Raw genomic sequence first — 19429 nt, forward strand, 5'->3', positions numbered from 1 at the left:
GAAACAAACTTTCCACCATCTGTTGCGATTAGGATTTTACTCCTAGCCGACACATTATAGCTAATCTAGATTTAGATTCTAGATCTAGTTAGACTAAGACTAATCTCGTTGATTAGTTGGACTTGATTAAACTGCCATTACAATTTAATCTACCTGTAAATAATCTAGATATAGTCTATTATCTCTATTAACTAATTAAGTAATATCTTGTCAATCTTGAAATTGAAAACCTTAGTCTAGACAGATCTAGAATCTATTTCTTACTATTCTAAAGTAAATCTAATAAAATAGTCTATTAGATCTAGATCTATAATCTATATTTAATATAAATTTAATTATAAATACTAGACTAGATTCTAATACTAGAATACTAGTCTAGATCATAGATGATACTGATAGATCTAATAATTTAAATAATAACTTAATTTTATTAGTATTAATTCTAATAATAATAGTTAAAACTACTAGATCTAACTACTAAAATAGATCTAGTAATTCTTACTAAGTTATTTTTATTACTAGACTACTCACTAACTCAGATTAGACTTTTACTTTAGCAATCTTGAATCTACTACTTCATTACTAGCCAATAGGACTAGACTAGAATCTAGATTGTAGATTTATAATAGAACTAGATCTAGTACTCAACTGACTCAAACAAAGCTAGTTACAATCTACTAGTACTAGATTTAGATCATAGTACTTGACTTGAATCTAGTAGTACTAGAATCTAGAGTATCAGTCTCAGTATCATCTATTCCAGATCTAGATTATTCTAGATCTATCTTAAGTTCTAATTCTAAATAGTCTTAATTAAAAGTAAATAATAGGCTTTCTTCCAAACCTGGGGACTCGGTTTGAATCTCTGTGAAGACTGGGATTTTGAATTTCGAGATTTTTGGGCACCCCTGAGTTCACTCAACTCCAATGGTTACCTCAATTTAGTTGGGGAAAATTAAGGCAGTTGGTTGTTGTGCTGCCCACATGACAGCCTGCTCATTAACTGGTGACCAAAGAAACAGATGACCTAACATCATCTGCCCTAAAGATCGCAAGATCTGAAAGGACCAAAGTGATGTCAGTGATACCTAGGCAGATGCTACATAACCATCCATTAAAAAATTATCATATGAAATTGATATCTAGATGACAAAATCTTTTAAAAAAATAGTCTTTTCTTACACATATTTTAATATGTCACAAAATAAAAATTAGATAAGAAAAAAATCCCATCATTTTATTAATAATTTTTTCAGTATATTCATTTCATATTTCGAAATATTTTAAAAAATAGAAGTTTTGATGTTCTAAGAAAAAATGTAAGTCTGAAAGAAAAAGTTTAGCCAACGTTGGGAATATATTTTTCCCAAAAGTGGAATACCTTTAAATTTTACCAAAAATTTTTTTTTTGCAGTGTCTAAAAATCACCATTGAATCTATAATTTCCAATCTATATGACAGCTCATAATTGTAGAAAAAAAAAAGCAGTTTGAAGTGAAAATAACAATGCCATGGTACTTTCAATTGCAGTAGCAGCTTACAAGACATGAATGTCTAGAGCTTCACACTAACCATGTCGGTGTCTCATCCTTTATTGAAGATATTGAAAGGTTTGAGAAATATTTGACCTAGTTAATCAAGATAAAGGAACCAATTTTTTTTTACATGCAAGTATATGAATAAATTAAGTAACAAAGTTTTTTTTCCCATCCTCAGCAACCTTGCTTGACCTCCATAATGAAGGGGGGAAAATACTGGACACAAACCCCCGCCTCATCCCAATGTGCAGGACACTGGAAGATATTTTTAGACTCGGACTACAAAGTAAAGTTTTTCAGATTTTAAAAATATTTTAGCATTAGTGTGATTATGATTCTATCTAAGCTTGTCCTATAAAAAAAGATATAATAAAATAGTTTGTGCTTAAAACCAAAAGGCATGAAATAGTTTGTGCTTAAAACAAAAAGGCATGAAATAGTTTGTGCTTACAACCAAAAGGCATAAAATAGTGTGCTTAAAACCAAAAGGCATGAAATAGTGTGCTTAAAACCAAAAAGCAGGCGACCCAAAGGCAGACCATGAATAGGATGATATGGAGGCAGATCTACAACAGCTTGGGGTTTGGTGGTGGAGACGAAAGGCCCAGGAGAGATCTGAATGGAAGGAGGTGCAGAGGCAGACCAGAGCTATTCATGGGCTGTAGCACCACTGGGATTGTTTGCTTAATCATAGCCAGTGGGTCTTTCCAAAAATTTTTCCTGCCTGGTACTTTACCATATGAAAAGGTCATTCCAAGTCTTCATGATCATGTGATGTGGACTTAGCTCCTAAGTTTACATATTTTAATAGTGTTGGGTCATTAACTCTTTCTCTCCGTAATTATTTACCACATTCTTGTTTGTAAAATGTTTTGTTTGTAAAATGTTTTACATGTTTCGGATGTTCCTTCAGAGTTGAAGATAGTTTACTTCCTAGTCCAAACCTCCCGCAGGACGACGGGGGATGGCAGCGGGCAGGGTTTGAACCCTCGACCGTCGATAAATCCGAACGACAGTCCAGCGCGCTAACCGCACGACCAGGCAGCCATCTGGTGGAATCAACGCTGGTATCGTCAGTTAGGAGAGAAAGAGTCAAATATGCTTTTGTACAAATTGATGATCAGTAACAATGTTTTTGCTCTGTCTATCCAGCACATCACAGACATTGGTTTACCAAGCCTGACTACTGGAATGTTTTGTCTAAACTTGGAGAAAAGTAAGAGTTGTGTATCTTTCATTGTCTGTCTGTCTCTGTCTCTCTCCATTTAGTTGTTTAGACATTTGACATTTTATAACTGTTTTATTTCTATCCGAATTCATTTCTGTATTCTTGATCAAATAATAAGACATTTCACCTTCAGTGCAACAATATCTGACAGCTATATTGATTTATTTTTCAAAGGCAATTATTATGGAATTACACTTATAAAAATCATCAAAGGGCTATTGCATTCTTTGTGGGGAGGTGTGGATGACTTGGCTACCTTTCTAGATACTGAGCTCAAATCCCAACTTGAGCTGAGCTGTGTTTGCTGAAAGCCTAAATGTAGCACAAAAACCTTCTTCCAGATACCCCCTCCCCACACAGGTACACAAAAGGGATTGGAGCATGTTATAAGTTAAGCATGAAAGATGTGCTATTCAAAAGCAATTCAAAGAGAAATTCTTGCTAACTGTATTGTACTTATGCCAGTGTACTGATATGGTGGTAGATGAAAATATTGCACAGCATTGTGAAAACATTTGATCAATATGTTGACAGGGTGTAAGACACTGGATGATTGATTTGTTAAAATTTACAAACAATTACAAATCAGAATGGCACACAGTTTAGTGCTGTGTGGATTAGATCAATCATTACATCATATTATGTTTAGTATAAGTATAATTCAAATTGCAAAGTGTAATTGAAATCAGACAGGTAATCACAAAGTATAACCCTACTCCTACTTTCTAATGGTTATCTTTATCTTCAATAAAGGGCTGGACCAGGACTTTATCATATTATCAAGTTTGTTAAAGGAAATGCAAAAGTCAGTATTTTTTTTTTTTTTTTTTTTTTAATTTAAATAGTAAAAAGATTCAATAACTAATAGAAATAATTAAATTTGTAATTTTGAAAGTTCACTTGTAAACAAAGAGGAATTCTATGTCTCTCTCTCTCTCCCTTTTTTTTTTTTCTTTTTTTAATTTCTGTAGTTTAGTTCTCTTTACTTCCCTTGTAGACAAAAGAGCTATTTCAATGTTTCAATCAATGTTTCCTATACATCCAAGTAACTCTTAATGGCCGTCTTGTGTTAAGTGTTTGCCACTGTGAAGTTGCATCTGACTTCTGTATACCTTCAAGTACTCAGGAGATGTTTGAGTCTCTCGTTGGGGTGTATTACCATATGCGAGTGCGTAGGATAAACACAAAACAAAATAGAAGTGGAAAAGACTAAGTTTAAACTGTTCAATCAAAGCTGAAGTTTAATGCAGAATGGGCCACAGTTGAATCTCTGTTGCCACTAAATGTTGTCACCTCAAAGTCCTATTGCCATATGTCTAAAAAAACACATTCACAAACTAAACCCCACCGTCCATGACATTACTAAATGTCACATTCAAAGTCCATCAATTTCGCTAAGTTAAATAATTCCACTAGAGAAACAATGCTTTGATTTCTTCTCCTTGATTCAGTGCGGAATCAGCTTTTCCAGGCATAGTTCATTTTTCATTGTAATCTGTTTAGTTTTTGTTTTATGTCATGGCATTTTAACAATATCTTTTTCTGTGTCCGGATTGTTCACTTTGTTCACAAACAACTTGGGGTGGGACTCCACCTTACTGCTCTCTGGATAACTGTCTTTATTTTGGATAAGATGTTCTAAACTTTGCACCCCTCCTTTTTTTTTGTGTTGGTTTGATAATCAATTTGATAAGCCTCACTAAAACTAGAATACATTATGGAATAAACAGTTTAATAAGTTTATTGATGTACAATGTGCATAGTCTCTTAAAGATAGTATATTTTTTGCTTGCAGACTGACACAGACCAAGGCCGGGGTCGTTTGTTTATTAGAGCTTGCCTGTTGAAGAAAGACTTGGTGACATTAGTCAAGAAGTTAAGAGAAGATAATCCATTTCTTCAGGTGGGTTATTTTTCTAAATACATTATTTTCTAACTTTTTGACTATATGAAGATAAATAGTTTCTATGTGTCAGAAGTGAATTCACTCTTTTGTTTGAGAAATTTAAGACTAATTATCTACTAGAAAGCTGACTTTCAGATTAAATGATGAAGGTAAAGATTATCTTCTTTGACCTTGACCTTAGTCTATCTTATAAAGAACACAAAATTGATGTGATTCCTAACATTTCATCAGATAGGAAATTCTAGTTGCAAAAAGCCTGCAGATTCTGGGAGCACATGAGGTGCCTTGACTGCGTTTCCCCATGGTAGAGGCTGTCTGGGCCTGAGAAAGCCAGTTCATAACAGGCCAATGTTCTTTGGCTCATATTTTGCACAGTTCAGGCTTAATTTCAACTCTTGGTGCCCCGGTTGCTGGGAGGAAGAGGAAAAAGTGTTTCATATTCTTTTTGACTGCTTCAGACTTGTGGATCACCCTTTCAACAAATCTGGGAAACAACAAATTCTCAACCTGTATGGTGGCTTAAATGCATTATGCAAAACAGCAGGGTTTCTGTCCATGGCTTTTGCAAGAGAGGATTTGAAGCTCTCAAGCCCTTAATCAAATAGAGTTTGGTCATGAGACAATACAATGAAGAAAAATTTTGTTTGTTTGTTTCACTCATGACTAAAAAAACTTAAGCTCAGACTCTTGTAATTTTGAATTTATACTTTTTTATATTTTCTATGGGAGACAAAACATATTATTGACTCTTATTCATTTTTTTTTCTTCTAGATGTGGTATGATTCTTCAACATCCATCTTAAATAATGATATTTTATCAGGTATTTAAACCATGTGAAATCTTGCATGCATTAAACTAAGTATTGTAATAATGAGTTGAAAACTATATTTGATGATCAGATAATTTTTTTCTTTAAATGAGCAACAAATTGTTGAATAAATATAAACTGTAGGTTCTAGTATGATCTGACTTTACAGAAACGACTGTCATAGTTGATCATTTAAATTGTATTTGAGAGTGACTGTTTGAACCAGTGAATCAGATTGTATGGATAAAGTTGAGCATAATTGTTGGTTCTTATATAGTTCAATGTTTGCCTCATTCCTGTCCAGTTTTCTTGGAGATACTTTTTATACTTCTCAACTTTCTATTGTACAGAAATCCTCCTGTCCCTCCTGGCAGAAGTTCAAAACATTACGTTTAGTCTCTATTTAAAAAATGCAAGTTTCCTGGATGAGACTTGGGAATTGGGGGTGAGTATGACTGACAGGTTTGCTTCAATCAATGCAGGCCTACTTTTTTTTTTTTTTCAGTTGTTATAGAAGAGCTTGAAATAGTTTATAGTTATAATGTTTTTTGTTTGGTGTAATGCACAAATTGTAAGACAAATTTCCTTACGGATAATAAAGATTATTATTATTATTATAAACTAGTTCTGAATTTTGCAATATACACTGGATTCATGGGTGAAATATATTTACAAATTAACACATTACTATATTAACTCCCTTGTCAAGGGGAATCATTCAAACATGTTTACACAATGTTATCAGTTATTACATTTTTTTTTCCCCTCAATAAAATCAACACTCTAACCAGTGACAATATATTTATGAACAGAATGTAAAAATTTAAGAACAAAAAAAAAAATGTTAGTTAATGTTTTGTAATATTTTTCATTTTTTTCTGATTTTTTTTTTATTTGTATTTTTTTTTTCAAATGGTATAAATCAGTTTTTCCAAAGCTGTGTTCCATGGAACCCTAGTGTTCCATGTTCCATGAGGCCTGAATAGGTGTTCCATGAGGCCTGAATAGGTGTTCCATGAGGCCTGAATTGGTGTTCCATGAGGCCTGAATTGGTGTTCCATGAGGCCTGAATAGGTGTCCCATGAGGCCTGAATAGGTGTTCCATGAGGCCTGAATAGGTGTTCCATGAGGCCTGAATAGGTGTTCCATGAGGCCTGAATAGGTGTTCCATGAGGCCTGAATAGGTGTCCCATGAGGCCTGAATAGGTGTTCCATGAGGCCTGAATAGGTGTTCCATGAGGCCTGAATAGGTGTTCCATGAGGCCTGAATAGGTGTTCCATGAGGCCTGAATAGGTGTTCCATGAGGCCTGAATAGGTGTTCCATGAGGCCTGAATAGGTGTTCCATGAGGCCTGATTGGTGTTCCATGATTTTCTGGAATAATTGACTATTAGACCACCCTATGCATTAATCCCTCTAAAAAAAATAAGCAAAGTGTTCCGCTAAATACTCAGAATGTGCGAAAATTTCTGTTAAGGAAAAAAATTAGGGAAACACTGTTACAAATGGTACTGAATGTATTGATACAATGATGTCTTTCAAATTGTTTAACTATACTGTGTGATGTGATTGGATATATTGTGTGATATGCCCGGACATAGTGTGTGATATGTCTGGATATACTGTGTGATGTGATTGGATATATTGTGTGATATGCCCGGACATAGTGTGTGATATGTCTGGATATACTGTGTGATGTGATTGGATATATTGTGTGATATGCCCGGACATAGTGTGTGATATGTCTGGATATACTGTGTGATGTGATTGGATATATTGTGTGATATGCCTGGACATAGTGTGTGATATGACTGGTTATAGTGTGTGATATGTCTGGATAATTTGATTTAGTGTATTACTCTCTAACTACCCACTCTCGGATAATTTGATTTAGTGTATTACTCTCTGACTACCCACTCTTGGATAATTTGATTTAGTGTATTACTCTCTGACTACCCACTCTTGGATAATTTGATTTAGTGTATTACTCTCTAACTACCCACTCTTGGATAATTTGATTTAGTGTATTACTCTCTAACTACAATGTCAATTATTTCAACTTCCCAGGAGTACAGAGACTATGAGCTGGTTCCTTGTGATGTTCTTGGAGTCCACTTACAGTTGAGTTTTACTGTGTTTATTTTGTATCCCAGTGCTAGGTTCAAAGAACAGTGATGACACTATCAAGTGTCCCAGATTGCCAACGTTGGTTTGACAGTTATGGTGTTAGACTGGGTGTTACATTCATTCATTGATTTTTTAATTTTTTTTTTACTTACATATTGATTAACAAGTCTCTTCACAAAACAAAAGTAAATACTATAACTTAAAGAAGTGGGAAATTTTGTTTCCCTAGATGATACATTAAGTGTTTTTCTTTTTGTCTTCTTAAAATGTAAAAAAAAATTGATATAATTTTAAATGAGAAAAAAAAAAGTAGACTTGTGTGAATTTTTTTCTTGCACATTGAAGAAATATATGTAATGGTTAAGTATTTAACTGCATTTTAGGAATATGTCTGAAACATTTTTTGAGTATGTTAAGTATTGTTAACATGCAGTTTTATTTTTATTAGTTATTGTTTTGTAGGATTCTGATGTTTCTTTGAAAATGAAACTAGTAACAGCCTAGCCTTAACCCCTTGGAGGTTGGCAGCATGAAGAGTTCGAACCATTGTGATGACATTCTAAAGTGCATGTCTCATGGCCAGGCAGTTACTATTGCCCATTTTAGTTTTGTTAAATATAGTTATTAAATGTTTGTTTGTGTTTTGTAAAGTATTACTAGGTGGAGGATATTTTCTAGTCTATTTAAGGGTAACATTTTATTTCTGCTGGCCTGTGGTGTAGACACATTAACACACTTTTATTGTTGTTTCTATTGACAGATTAATCAACAGTCATCTTGTTGTGACAGATATTGACCCAGAAAGTGTGGCCGGAGAAGATGTAAGTCAACACTTCTGTGATGTTTTACCTTCCCACAATGCATCAGACAATATTTTATGAAGCATATTGTGTGTGTGTTTGTATGGGAAATAGATCAGCAGTTATGCAGCACATGGTCACTTCAAACCACAAAGTCAGTTCAGGCACTTAGGGGCAGACAAGTAAAGGGCTAATTATCAGGTTTAAATTACTTGGTTATTTTTAGATCCTGATGCATATTTTCATGAAAATGGCAAGTGGGAAAAAATAAGTACACTCTAGTCTACACTCTAGTCTAGTGGTCCTTTTGAAAACTACCATTAGTGGTGTGATATAGATAAGGTCTAGAATATTGATGTCCCCTTTGTCAACTGATATATTAAACCTCTGATTCATCATGTCACCTAAGATATCAATATTGTTGCTAAAGTTTTTGTAATAGACTGCATGGAGTTTTTTTATTTTCCCCCAGCACACAGCAACCGAATGAAGAAACTCTGAACTCATTCTCAAGCAACTTTATTAATAAACTACCACCCTGTTTATAAATCCTAGGTCTACACGTTACTCATTCATATATCAACAACCAGACACTCTAATAAACTATTCTATCAATAACTTAATTAGTAAAGCCAGTCAGTGTGTCATAAATGCCCCCCCCTTCCCAATGGCTACAGGCTGCTACGGTCAGACATTATACACACTCACCTGTATGTCTGTTACCAATGCTGTTACAATTTAGTCTACCGCAGATCATTGTAGCACCAAGACAATAGTATCTCTCTTTCTTGGGCAAAGTGAGTGTTGATGTCATATAGTGTCTCTCTTTCTAGGGCAAAGTGAGTGTTGATGTCATAAAGTGTCTCTCTTTCTAGGGCAAAGTGAGTGTTGATGTCATAAAGTGTCTCTCTTTCTAGGGCAAAGTGAGTGTTGATGTCATATAGTGACTCTCTTTCTAGGGCAAAGTGAGTGTTGATATCATAAAGTGTCTCTCTTTCTAGGGCAAAGTGAGTGTTGATGTCATAAAGTGTCTCTCTTTCTAGGGCAAAGTGAGTGTTGATGTCATAAAGTGTCTCTCTTTCTAGGGCAAAGTGAGTGTTGATGTCATAAAGTGTCTCTCTTTCTATGGAAAAGTGAGTGTTGATGTCATAAAGTGTCTCTCTTTCTAGGGCAAAGTGAGTGTTGATGTCATATAGTGTCTCTCTTTCTAGGGCAAAGTGAGTGTCGGAGATGTCATGGATGAACTCTATACAGAGAGTTTGAAGGGAGCTAAGCGAGGCAAAGTAAGTAGAACAGTCTCCCATAATTTTGAAATTTTCAGTTTCTTTTTATTGGAGAGCTTTGTTTTTGCTTTTTAAAAATTATTGAATGAAATTGATTTTTCAAAAATAAATAAAAATAAACACGCTTTTGATTGAGAAACTCTTTTGCTTTCAGGTGAGAGATTTATTTCAGATGTACAAAGGCATGCCAGTATATGTGAGTTTTGTGAAGGTAAGTTCAGTAAAACATTGAATTATGGGTAACTTACTTTTGGAGTTAGGGGGGGGGGGGGTGAGGTGGCTGAGTCCTAAAGCACTTAGGCTAGGGTTAGTAATATGTAGCCAAGAAAGACAAGGGAATCATACTATTGCTAAAGTAAAACTGAGATGTACTGCCAACATCTGCATTCATATCAAGTTCACTAAAGTCAAAGGATACCTATAAGAAAATAAAGAAAAAAAAACACTAATAATTTATTGTATAAATGACCTATAATTAAGTACCCTTTTTTACTTCTAAGCAATATTCAATGTTAATTAAATTTTTTATAAATTATATTTTCAGTGTCTTTTATTTATGTAAATCAAATATATTTTGTTCCTTGTCATAAATAATATAAGAATTTTTGGTAGGCTCGATTTCCAGACGGCCAGATTTATCGTCCAATATCTTCACTTCTACGCTTATTAGAGATAGATATTTCTCAAGTTAATGGCCCCCAGACTATCCCCACCAGTGGCCCGGTACGTAAACCTGCCCACGCTTTGCTGCCTGAAGAAGAAGAAGATGAAATACCTGTTCATGGCCCTGACGGAAAGTAAGTTCAATGTGAACTTCAGTTTATTTTAATTAGACTATTTAATTTTATTAGACACTTCACGAGAAGATTTTCAACAAATAGAAGCTTTGCCCTCTGAAAAAAATATATAAATAATACAGTTTTTTTTTTTGGTATTTAACTATTACATAACTTTTCTGTACTTCCATGAAAGAATAACTTTACAAAATACAAATCTTATATTTTGTGGTATCTTTGAATTCCAAAGAAAAGAAAAATTACTTTTAAGAATGGAAAATTTCCATCACATCTCAAATGGAAATCCTAGAGGGAGAGAACTCTTATAATCAAAATTTTCAAGTCTGACACATCAAAAAGTAAATATTGAACTAGATATTTGCACAAAAAAAAAATGAATTTAGAGTCAAATGATATCAGTAGAAAGTTTAGTCACTTGATTCAGCTTTTTTTAAAAAAAATTTGGATAGCTTTTAAATAGCACAACATTTATGCTTACAGCATGATCAGTGCGGTATGGTTAAATTTCTTTTGTGGACTAGTGGGTGAAAGGGGTATCTGGGAGAAGTTTCTGGACTCACCAAACACAATTCTGCTTAAGTCAGGTTTCAAACTCAAGCCCAAGTCGAGTGACTTAAATTTCCATATCTCAGCTTAGTATTATATGACTGCTCAATCTAACAATGTTAACACAAACAAAAAAAAAACACATACAAAATTGCCTAATTCATTTTTTTTTTTAAATTACGAATTGAAAATACCTTTTTTTGTTTCCTGTTTGAGAAGTGAATAGCTAATTCTTAATCCTTTAATTCCCCCAGAGCAGAATACACTGTAGTATACAGAGGAGTTTATCACCTCAAACAGGTACAGTTTAGTCAGAAGTTTACAGTTTAGTCAGAAGTTTACACTTTAGTCAGAAGTTTACAGTTTAGTCGGAAATTTACACTTTAGTCAGAAGTTTACAGTTTAGTCAGATTTTAACAGTTTATTCGGAAGTTTACAGTTTAGTCAGAAGTTTACAGTTTAGTCAGAAGTTTACAGTTTAGAGTTTATATTAGCGCTCAAACATACACACTTAGACATGAGAGTAAAGCCTGCAGGATAAATTTGGTTTCAGTCTTACTGTTAGATGCTTAACTTTTCCATCATATGGTTCCTTTAGAAATATAACTCATCTTTTCTTTATCTCTGCTACTTCAAATTATTATTTTTTCAGGATGGTCGAGTGGACAGGATTCATGACTCCATTGAAAATGTCATTTGCAATAGTGAACAGAGAAAAGAGGTAAATCAACAAGGATTGCCCAGTAGGATGTTTCTTTTTTCTTTTTTTTTGAGGTTGGAACTCTTTGAAAATAATGATGTGAATCTTTTTTTTTTTTTTCTTTTTTTTTTTTTGAGGTTAGAACTCTTTGAAAATAATGATGTGAATCTTTTTTTTTTTCTTTTTTTTTTGAGGTTGGAACTCTTTGAAAATAATGATGTGAATCTTTTTTTTTTTTTTTTTATTTGAGGTTGGAACTCTGAATTAGATTTATGAAAATAATAATGTGAATCTTTGTTTTTATATGTCATAAGGTTGTAAAACTTCAAACGTCTGAAACTGGAATTGAAGTTCGGCGACTTTCAACTAATGAGGTATTAACAAAAAAATCCACTTGTCTGATATTTTTGTCACTGACATGTATAGTCTTTTAATTGTTGAAAAGGTCTTAGCATTATTACTGTTAAATCTACTAAATAAACTAAATTGCAGACATTTCTATTTCAATTAGGTTTTATTGAATCACTCCTATACTGAGATTTCAGCCTGTGGACGTAGGACTGATATGCTGTTATATTTTGGCTACATAGCTGGGTATGTCAATGTTCTTTTATTGAAATTACAGAAATTACAGTATACTAGACATTTTACTTATGGCTTCTATGCTGGGTTTATTAGAAATGCTACTAAAAGCTACAGTGCTGGATTTATTAGAGATGTTGCTTATGGCTACAAGCTGGGTTTATTAGAGATGATACTAATGGCTACAATTTTGAGTTTATTAGGCTGCAATGCTCGATTTACTTAATGTTACTTATGGCTACAATGATGTGTTTTATTTGATAGGCTACAATGCTCGGTTTATTAGAGATGTTACTTCTGGTTTGTGGACGGGAGTGTCTCTCCAAAATAGGGCTCCACAGCCACATGAGGAAGTGTGCGAGATGAACCATAATTGTTCTACGACTGAAGGAGGCCAACATACTTATGGCTACAATGCTGTGTTTTATTTGATATGCTACAATGCTGAGTTTATTAGAGATGTTACTTATGGCTACAATGCTGGGTTTTATTAGTTAGGCCACAATACTGGGTTTATTAGAAATTTTACTTTGGTGGCAAAAATGCTGGTCATATATGTAATTATTCTACCAAAAAAATCAATTCATTTCAATAGAATGCCATATTCTTAAATAGTTTGAAACTGATTTGTGTTTCAGTGAAACCACGTGTAACCTAGCCAAAGATTTTACTTGCTTTGTGTTTGAAAGTAATGATGCTTCTGAAGTAAGTTTGACTAGTTTTGTTTTTTCTTGACTTCACTGCAATAGAAGCATATCTAATGACAACTCTATATGCATATCTAATGACAACTCTATATGAAAATTGTTCACTTCAGTTTCATTTTCAATATTACAATTTATTCTGCCTGGTCGTGCGGTTTGCACGCTGGACTGTCGTTCAGATTTATCGATGGTCCCGGGTTCAAACCCTGCCCGTTCCCATCCCCCGTCGTCCTGCGGGAGGTTTGGACTAGGAAGTAATTATCTTCAACTCTGAAGGAACATCCGAAACATGTAAAACATTTTACAAACATTTTTGCAGTCACCATATATAATTGCTTCATTTAAATATATATGTTCTGAATAGTGTCTATTTGCTATAGTGGATTTAATATTGAACATATTATTATTTTCTTTACATTGTGTTATAGTAAAAAGAAACTATTTTGTAGGTTTAAAAAAAAAAGAAACTATTTTCTAGGTTTAAAAAAAACAAAATATTTTATAGTAAAAAAACAACAACAACCAAAAAACAATTATTTCTATGTTTAAAAAAAAAAGAAACTATTTTCTAGGTTTAAAAAAAAACAAAATATTTTATAGTAAAAAAACAACAACCAAAAAACAATTATTTCTATGTTTAAAAAAAAAAAAGAAACTATTTTCTAGGTTTAAAAAAAAACAAAATATTTTATAGTAAAAAAACAACAACCAAAAAACAATTATTTCTATGTTAAAAAAAAAAAAAGAAACTATTTTCTAGGTTTAAAAGGAAGAAACGTGATGAGTAATAAATAGCATGAGACAAAATATTTGGATGGTAAGCTGTTTCAAATGTTAGATGGTTGCATTGTAATGCGGTCTGCACCATTCTACCATGATGGTCTCAGGTTCAAACCCTGTAGAAGGTTTTGACTAGGATGTAATAGTCATCTTCAATTCTGAAGGGAAAGTCTAAAACAAACAGTAGATAGAAGAAAGAGAAAATGATATAATTGATGTCCTTTGGAATAAAATGTCCACATTGTTAAATGATTTTTGGCTATAAGTAAAATAATGTAACAATTGACATACATATGTGTTGTTTTTCAGTTGTGGAGTATCAAATTTATGAGATAGAATAACTGAACTCACAGGCATAAGTTTAAAAAAAAAATCTAGTACAAAAAATATTTTAAATTTTTATGTATGTACCCAATTAGGAACCATAACCATGTTCTTTCATAATCTTTCTCTGAATCAACTTAAAAGCATTTCATTTACACCTAACTCTTAGTCTGTTGGACTGCTAGGGCATCACAAGATCTGCGGACCGTCTTTCTCCATTCCTCTGTGCCTTTTGCCTTGGATAGAATCTCATTCAATGACAGGTCATCCATTCTTTTGTCTTTCCATTGCTTTTTCTGCCTGACTCTTTTCTCCCTGGTACTGGTCCCCGAAGGAAGGTCTTTGCAAGCTCTTAGGCCCTTGTGGTATGGCCATAGAGTTTTAGATTGCATTTTTTGTCAATAGTTAACAGCCAACTGTGGAATCCAATCATAAAAAGTTTTGAATGTTATTAAAATAACTTCTATATACCAACCAACAGAAATCATAAAATGTTTGTTCCTACTTTCATAAACAGCATTTTTTCTTGCATTTATTTAATTCTAGCTCCACTCAGACATTAATCTTTTTGTTCTCTGAACCATGTAATCTATGTTTGTTTTTTGTTTTTTTCAGGCAAAAATTATTTTATGCAGCATCGGTAAGTTTTTTTTTTTTTTTTTTTTTTACAAAATTAGGTCTTTGATCTTGACAATAATCAGATGGCTCTTTTAAAATATTAAAGATGGCTTGATATTTTGTTTCGTTTCTCTACAGCTCAAGGTTTTGAAAGAACTCACTGGTTTCTTTGAGTAATATAATTAACAAATTTTGTGGTATATTATATTGGTCAGTGCAATAATACTTTTATATTAATTTATGTGAAAGTTATTATTTTTTCTTTTGGCCTTAATAAATGTCTGTATTTATATACATCCTTTTTACTCTGTATGTTAGAGTAAAAAAATGAAAAGTAGAACAATGATATTAGAATACTTGAAGAACAGAGTTTTCTTATGTTTGTATTGGTCTGTGGCAGTGAAGTATTAGATTAATCTGCTTCTTCTTCTAGCCAGCTTTTTGCTGCTGAGTTGTTAGCTCTTTTAGCAGACTGAGCCAAGGAAAAATAGTGTGCTGTTCTCTTCAGTTGTTCAGCAGTGCTGTACAGTGTGTTGGTTATGTTGGGCTGTAGTGGTAGTAGGGTCTGCCTAAGGTGGATAAGGAAGGGACATTCAAAAAGGATATGGTTTACAGTTTCATAAGGGCAGGCGCAGTGTCTGCAAAGGGGTAGTATGTGTGATTTATTTTGCTAAGATGGTAATTTAACAGAGGTGTTTGTCCTGTCCTTAGTTGAAATATCGTAGAGCTTATCAGCTTAATGGTGAATACTCTGAAACCTTTTCATCGCCAGACCTGCAGGATATTTTGTACTTGTTCTTTTTAATTATAGAAATGTCTAGAAAAACAATGTCTATTGCAGCTATGTTGTCACTACAAGGTGTCTCAAGACAGGCAATTTTTTTTTAGTTGCTTTAATCCTGATGACACTGCACTTTACAAGATTTAAACTCAGTTGTAACATTCCATGAACACTGGAATAGTTTTAATGTGTCTTTCTCTTCAGTGTTTAAATGTGTTTAGAAGTAATGTTTGTATGAAGTTAAGTAGGCCAGTAGTATTGAGAACAAAACATGCTTTAATTTCAAGTATGACTTGCCAGTTTGTGCTTTGCTAGTACAAGACTAGCCAGTTTATGCTTTACTAGAACAAGACTTGCCAGTTTGAGCTTTACTTGTGTATAACATGTAATCTGCTTGATCTTTGCTAGTGCATTACATGAAATCAATTTTATCTTTGCTGTATTACATGACATCAATTGTATCTTTTCAATACATTACATGCTTTGCTAGTACTTTAGATGACATGAATGAACTTTTGTAAGAGTGATTATTATTATTTTTTATACCTTTGTACACTTTTTTTTTTAACACCAATATATAGTAGAACTGTTCATATTGGTATATCATACTTTATGATTTTATATTCCATATGATACGGTGAAGGTTTTTTTTTTTCATGCTTTGGTTTCTATTGGAACTTTGAAGAGTAAAACTTAAAAAGGTAAGAAAAAGTAAGCTACTCTACTTCCCAGTCATTCTATTGCTGTCTTCCCTTCTGCTGTCTTAAAGAAAAAAAAGGAAACTTATGAAATTAAGTTGCTGTATTGATTCTCATAGTTAAAGATAGAAGCTCGTTGGCCTTGAAAAAAAAATTGACATGAGATGACAATGATGCATCTATTTTCAGTTGTCTGATTATAAAAAAAAAATCTAGTCACATGACTGAAAAAAACAAAGATTGACTTCTGCAGGGGTGAACGACTGCATAGAAAATACAATAAACAGGCATATAGGTGACCCTGCAGGACCAAGTAAAAATAATTGATTGAGTTCACTAATAACTCTGCATCTACCATCTCTAGCACTATAGTGTAGATATAGATAGATGTAACCAATTCTCACATTAAAAAGATACTGGCAGTCCTCATCATCTACTATACTCATTATGTTGTCCACTATCTTGTCAAGACTCTCCCAACTTCTGCGTATCCACTGACTTTGCCAAGATGACAATGACTTGAAAAAGCCACAGAATTGATGGACTTCTATGTCATGTTTACCCTCAAACTGTCGTAGATAAATATTTGACGTGAGTGAAAAAGGTTTCAAGAAAAAAAAAATTAATTCTAGTAATGACGGGAGGCCTAAACTGATATTAACTGACCCACTGACCACCCTCAGTATCTAAGAGCTAAGACTATGTGTGGTATTCAGTCGAGACAAAAACTTACAAGACATATTAGTGCGCACTAAACTTCATAACATTTCGAATGAACCTGGCACTTGGCAATGTGAACGACATAACTGTCAGACCTGCTAACCCATGCTTGTCACACCCGCCATCACTTGTCCTAATATGACCCTCTACATAAGTGTTAAATTTAATAGCAGAAGGGTCATATATGCGATAATATGCAGGGAAATACAGGCAGGATCATAAAAATACGACTCCAAAAACACCTAAGCCCGTCTCTATTAAAATTGCACATAACATATTAGAGCTTTTTTAATATAGCGCTACTTTCATGCTTAAAGCATGCTCAGAGCGCTATGGTCCAATCTGATTTGAGAACCAGTGAGGGGAGAGGTATCTAGGAGAAGGTTTTCCGTGCTTCCTTTATGCGCTCAATAAACACAACTCTGCCCGAGTCAGGTGTCGAACCTCGAGCCCCCTTTAAGTTCAGGCGTACTTAGACTCTTGACCACGCTTCCCATAGGGGGTACTACTGATGTCCTCATCAATTCAATGACAGAACACTTGACAGCAGAAAAAGTAGATTTATTTACATGTCAGGTGCCATCAACAAACAACACTTTTATTTAAAATGAGAAACATGCACTTTTTTAAATTTATCTGCCTCCTTCTGATTTCCCATACTTTTCCACCAGCTCATTTCTTATTTGCCTCAATAGACAACAACAGCAGACGTATTAGCTAATGATAACTATTTTTGTTTGTCTTTTTGTTTGTTTGAAGCTGATGAAGGCCTTTGTTTTAACTTTGGTCCAGCAGGGTTTCGTACTTGTATGTTTACTGTATTTTCTAGTCACATTTGTAAATATTGGTGTTTCCTATTTTAAATATAAAATGTTTGACTTGGGAATATAATGATATTAAAATTTGCTCATGGTAGACTTTGTGCACTTAATTGAAGGTTTCAACTTCCATTTGATGATGGTCTCTTCAAGATCAACTCAAACTGATTTCTTACCACAAATGTTATAGATTTTATGTTGCTAAGAGAATGATGTCAATGCTATTTTGATAACATTAGAAAAAAAGGCTTTTGTTTCCAAAGCAAGTAATGTATAAAAAAAATTAATTATTCCTACTTTATTTTTGTCTTGTATTGCACAGGGTTGGCCATATGCATACTGAGACTCAGTAATAAGAAAAAATACAATATACTTATTAGTTTACCGAGTCAGGTTGATAGAACACTGTGCTTTGGCTGTGTTGCGAATAATGAAGTGATCTTTCTGCTATTTTAATGAAATGTGTTGCTATGCAGAACAAGATGAAAAAAAAAAGATTTTAAAATTTTGTTTCATGTCTATGACAAAAGTGTGACTTAAAAAGTAGGAATTGAAAAACCTGACAGAAAGTGATTAACTTTGATGTGTGCACAAGGTAGTTTGACATGCTCTAGTCATTCAATAATGATCATAGCTCAGGCCTTGTGGTTCTGCACATACTGATGCATGAGACATTTTGTATTGACAAATATAATTTAGACTGCTAGACATTTTCAACTCTGTAATAAAATTATGTTCAACCATTTTGAAGTAGCCATGGGGCTAGTGTTTGCTGCAGCAGTCAGTAACTCAGGATATTTTAGGTGACATTTGTCATTTTTGCCTTGACATTTGAGATCTGATTTTTTACTTATGTAATTAATTCAGTTCATATTGTGGGACCAAAAAAAAAACTGACTCAACTTTTGTTCATGATTTTGTTATTTTAAATCTAGTATTAACAATTTAGTTTAATAAATTGTTCCATATCTGTGATTGTGTTCAAATTCAAAGTTTTTATTTTCTAGCAGAAGTGTAAGCAGATAATTTTTTTTTACACTTTTTAATTAGCTGGTGAAAAAAGTTAATTAAAATGTTTCAAAAACTATTTTGTGTAAGCGTATTATTTCTACTTTGACTGAGCTCTCCATTAGGGCTTTGTATCTTCATTTAAACCATTGGTTTGTTTACAATTAGATATCTAGCTTTCTGTGTCATTAACTCCACACATAGCATAGTAGGTTTACTCAGAGTGGACCTTCTCATAAAATATTTTTAGTTACTGTGTCCTTGACCTCTGCTCTATCAGATAAAAGTTTGTGTGACCATGTTAACACAAGACAGTAAGGTCCACTATTACCTTCACTATCACTGAACTCATCAGTGAGTAGCCCACAGGTGGCCTTGAAGATAAAACACACAAATGCTCAATATTGACCTCTCTGTTATCAGATAACAACTTACTGGACCATTGACCAACAACAAATTACTCTACATCTGTTAAAAAATCCAAACAGCAGGAGATGTCAATGGTTTGTGGTCAAGTGAATGTGTGGTCAAGTAAATGTATGGTCAAGTGAGTTGTAAGAATTGAAAGAAACACTGGGCACCAAAATGATCCAGAAGAAAAGGAAAGAATAGACCTTTTGTTCCATTCTGTCTCTAAGCCCACATAAGCAATAACAGGTTAA

The 19429-nt window shown here is 33.5% G+C and overlaps 1 protein-coding gene across 2 annotated transcripts; it reads left to right on the forward strand.

Moving 5' to 3' along the window:
- On the forward strand, positions 1-18846 carry LOC106063831 (uncharacterized). Of its 2 annotated transcripts, none has more exons than XM_056021916.1 (20): positions 1-155; positions 1531-1610; positions 1717-1824; positions 2691-2754; positions 3520-3571; positions 4562-4669; positions 5445-5493; positions 5832-5926; positions 7549-7601; positions 8369-8429; positions 9620-9691; positions 9846-9902; positions 10304-10488; positions 11289-11334; positions 11687-11755; positions 12049-12108; positions 12246-12328; positions 12955-13021; positions 14740-14764; positions 14881-18846. In XM_056021916.1, the coding sequence occupies exons 2-20, from the start codon at positions 1574-1576 to the stop codon at positions 14913-14915; spliced, it is 1326 nt and encodes a 441-aa protein (XP_055877891.1). In that variant the 5' UTR covers positions 1-155; positions 1531-1573; the 3' UTR covers positions 14916-18846. The 2 variants fall into 2 exon arrangements, with proteins under 2 accessions (XP_055877891.1, XP_055877892.1); XM_056021917.1 differs by having other exon boundaries at positions 1534-1610.
- Positions 18847-19429: the final 583 nt, after the last annotated feature.

This window comes from Biomphalaria glabrata, chromosome 2 (genome assembly GCF_947242115.1).
Source record: "Biomphalaria glabrata chromosome 2, xgBioGlab47.1, whole genome shotgun sequence".
Lineage (NCBI taxonomy): Eukaryota > Metazoa > Mollusca > Gastropoda > Planorbidae > Biomphalaria > Biomphalaria glabrata.

Excerpts from the sequence above, each read along its gene's own strand:
- LOC106063831 (XM_056021916.1), top strand. The coding sequence starts at position 1,574 with ATGTCGGTGTCTCATCCTTTATTGAAGATATTGAAAG. Across the intron at positions 5,494-5,831 it reads AAATAATGATATTTTATCAG|AAATCCTCCTGTCCCTCCTG; the intron begins GTATTTAAACCA and ends TCTATTGTACAG. Across the intron at positions 7,602-8,368 it reads GTTCTTGGAGTCCACTTACA|ATTAATCAACAGTCATCTTG; the intron begins GTTGAGTTTTAC and ends TTCTATTGACAG.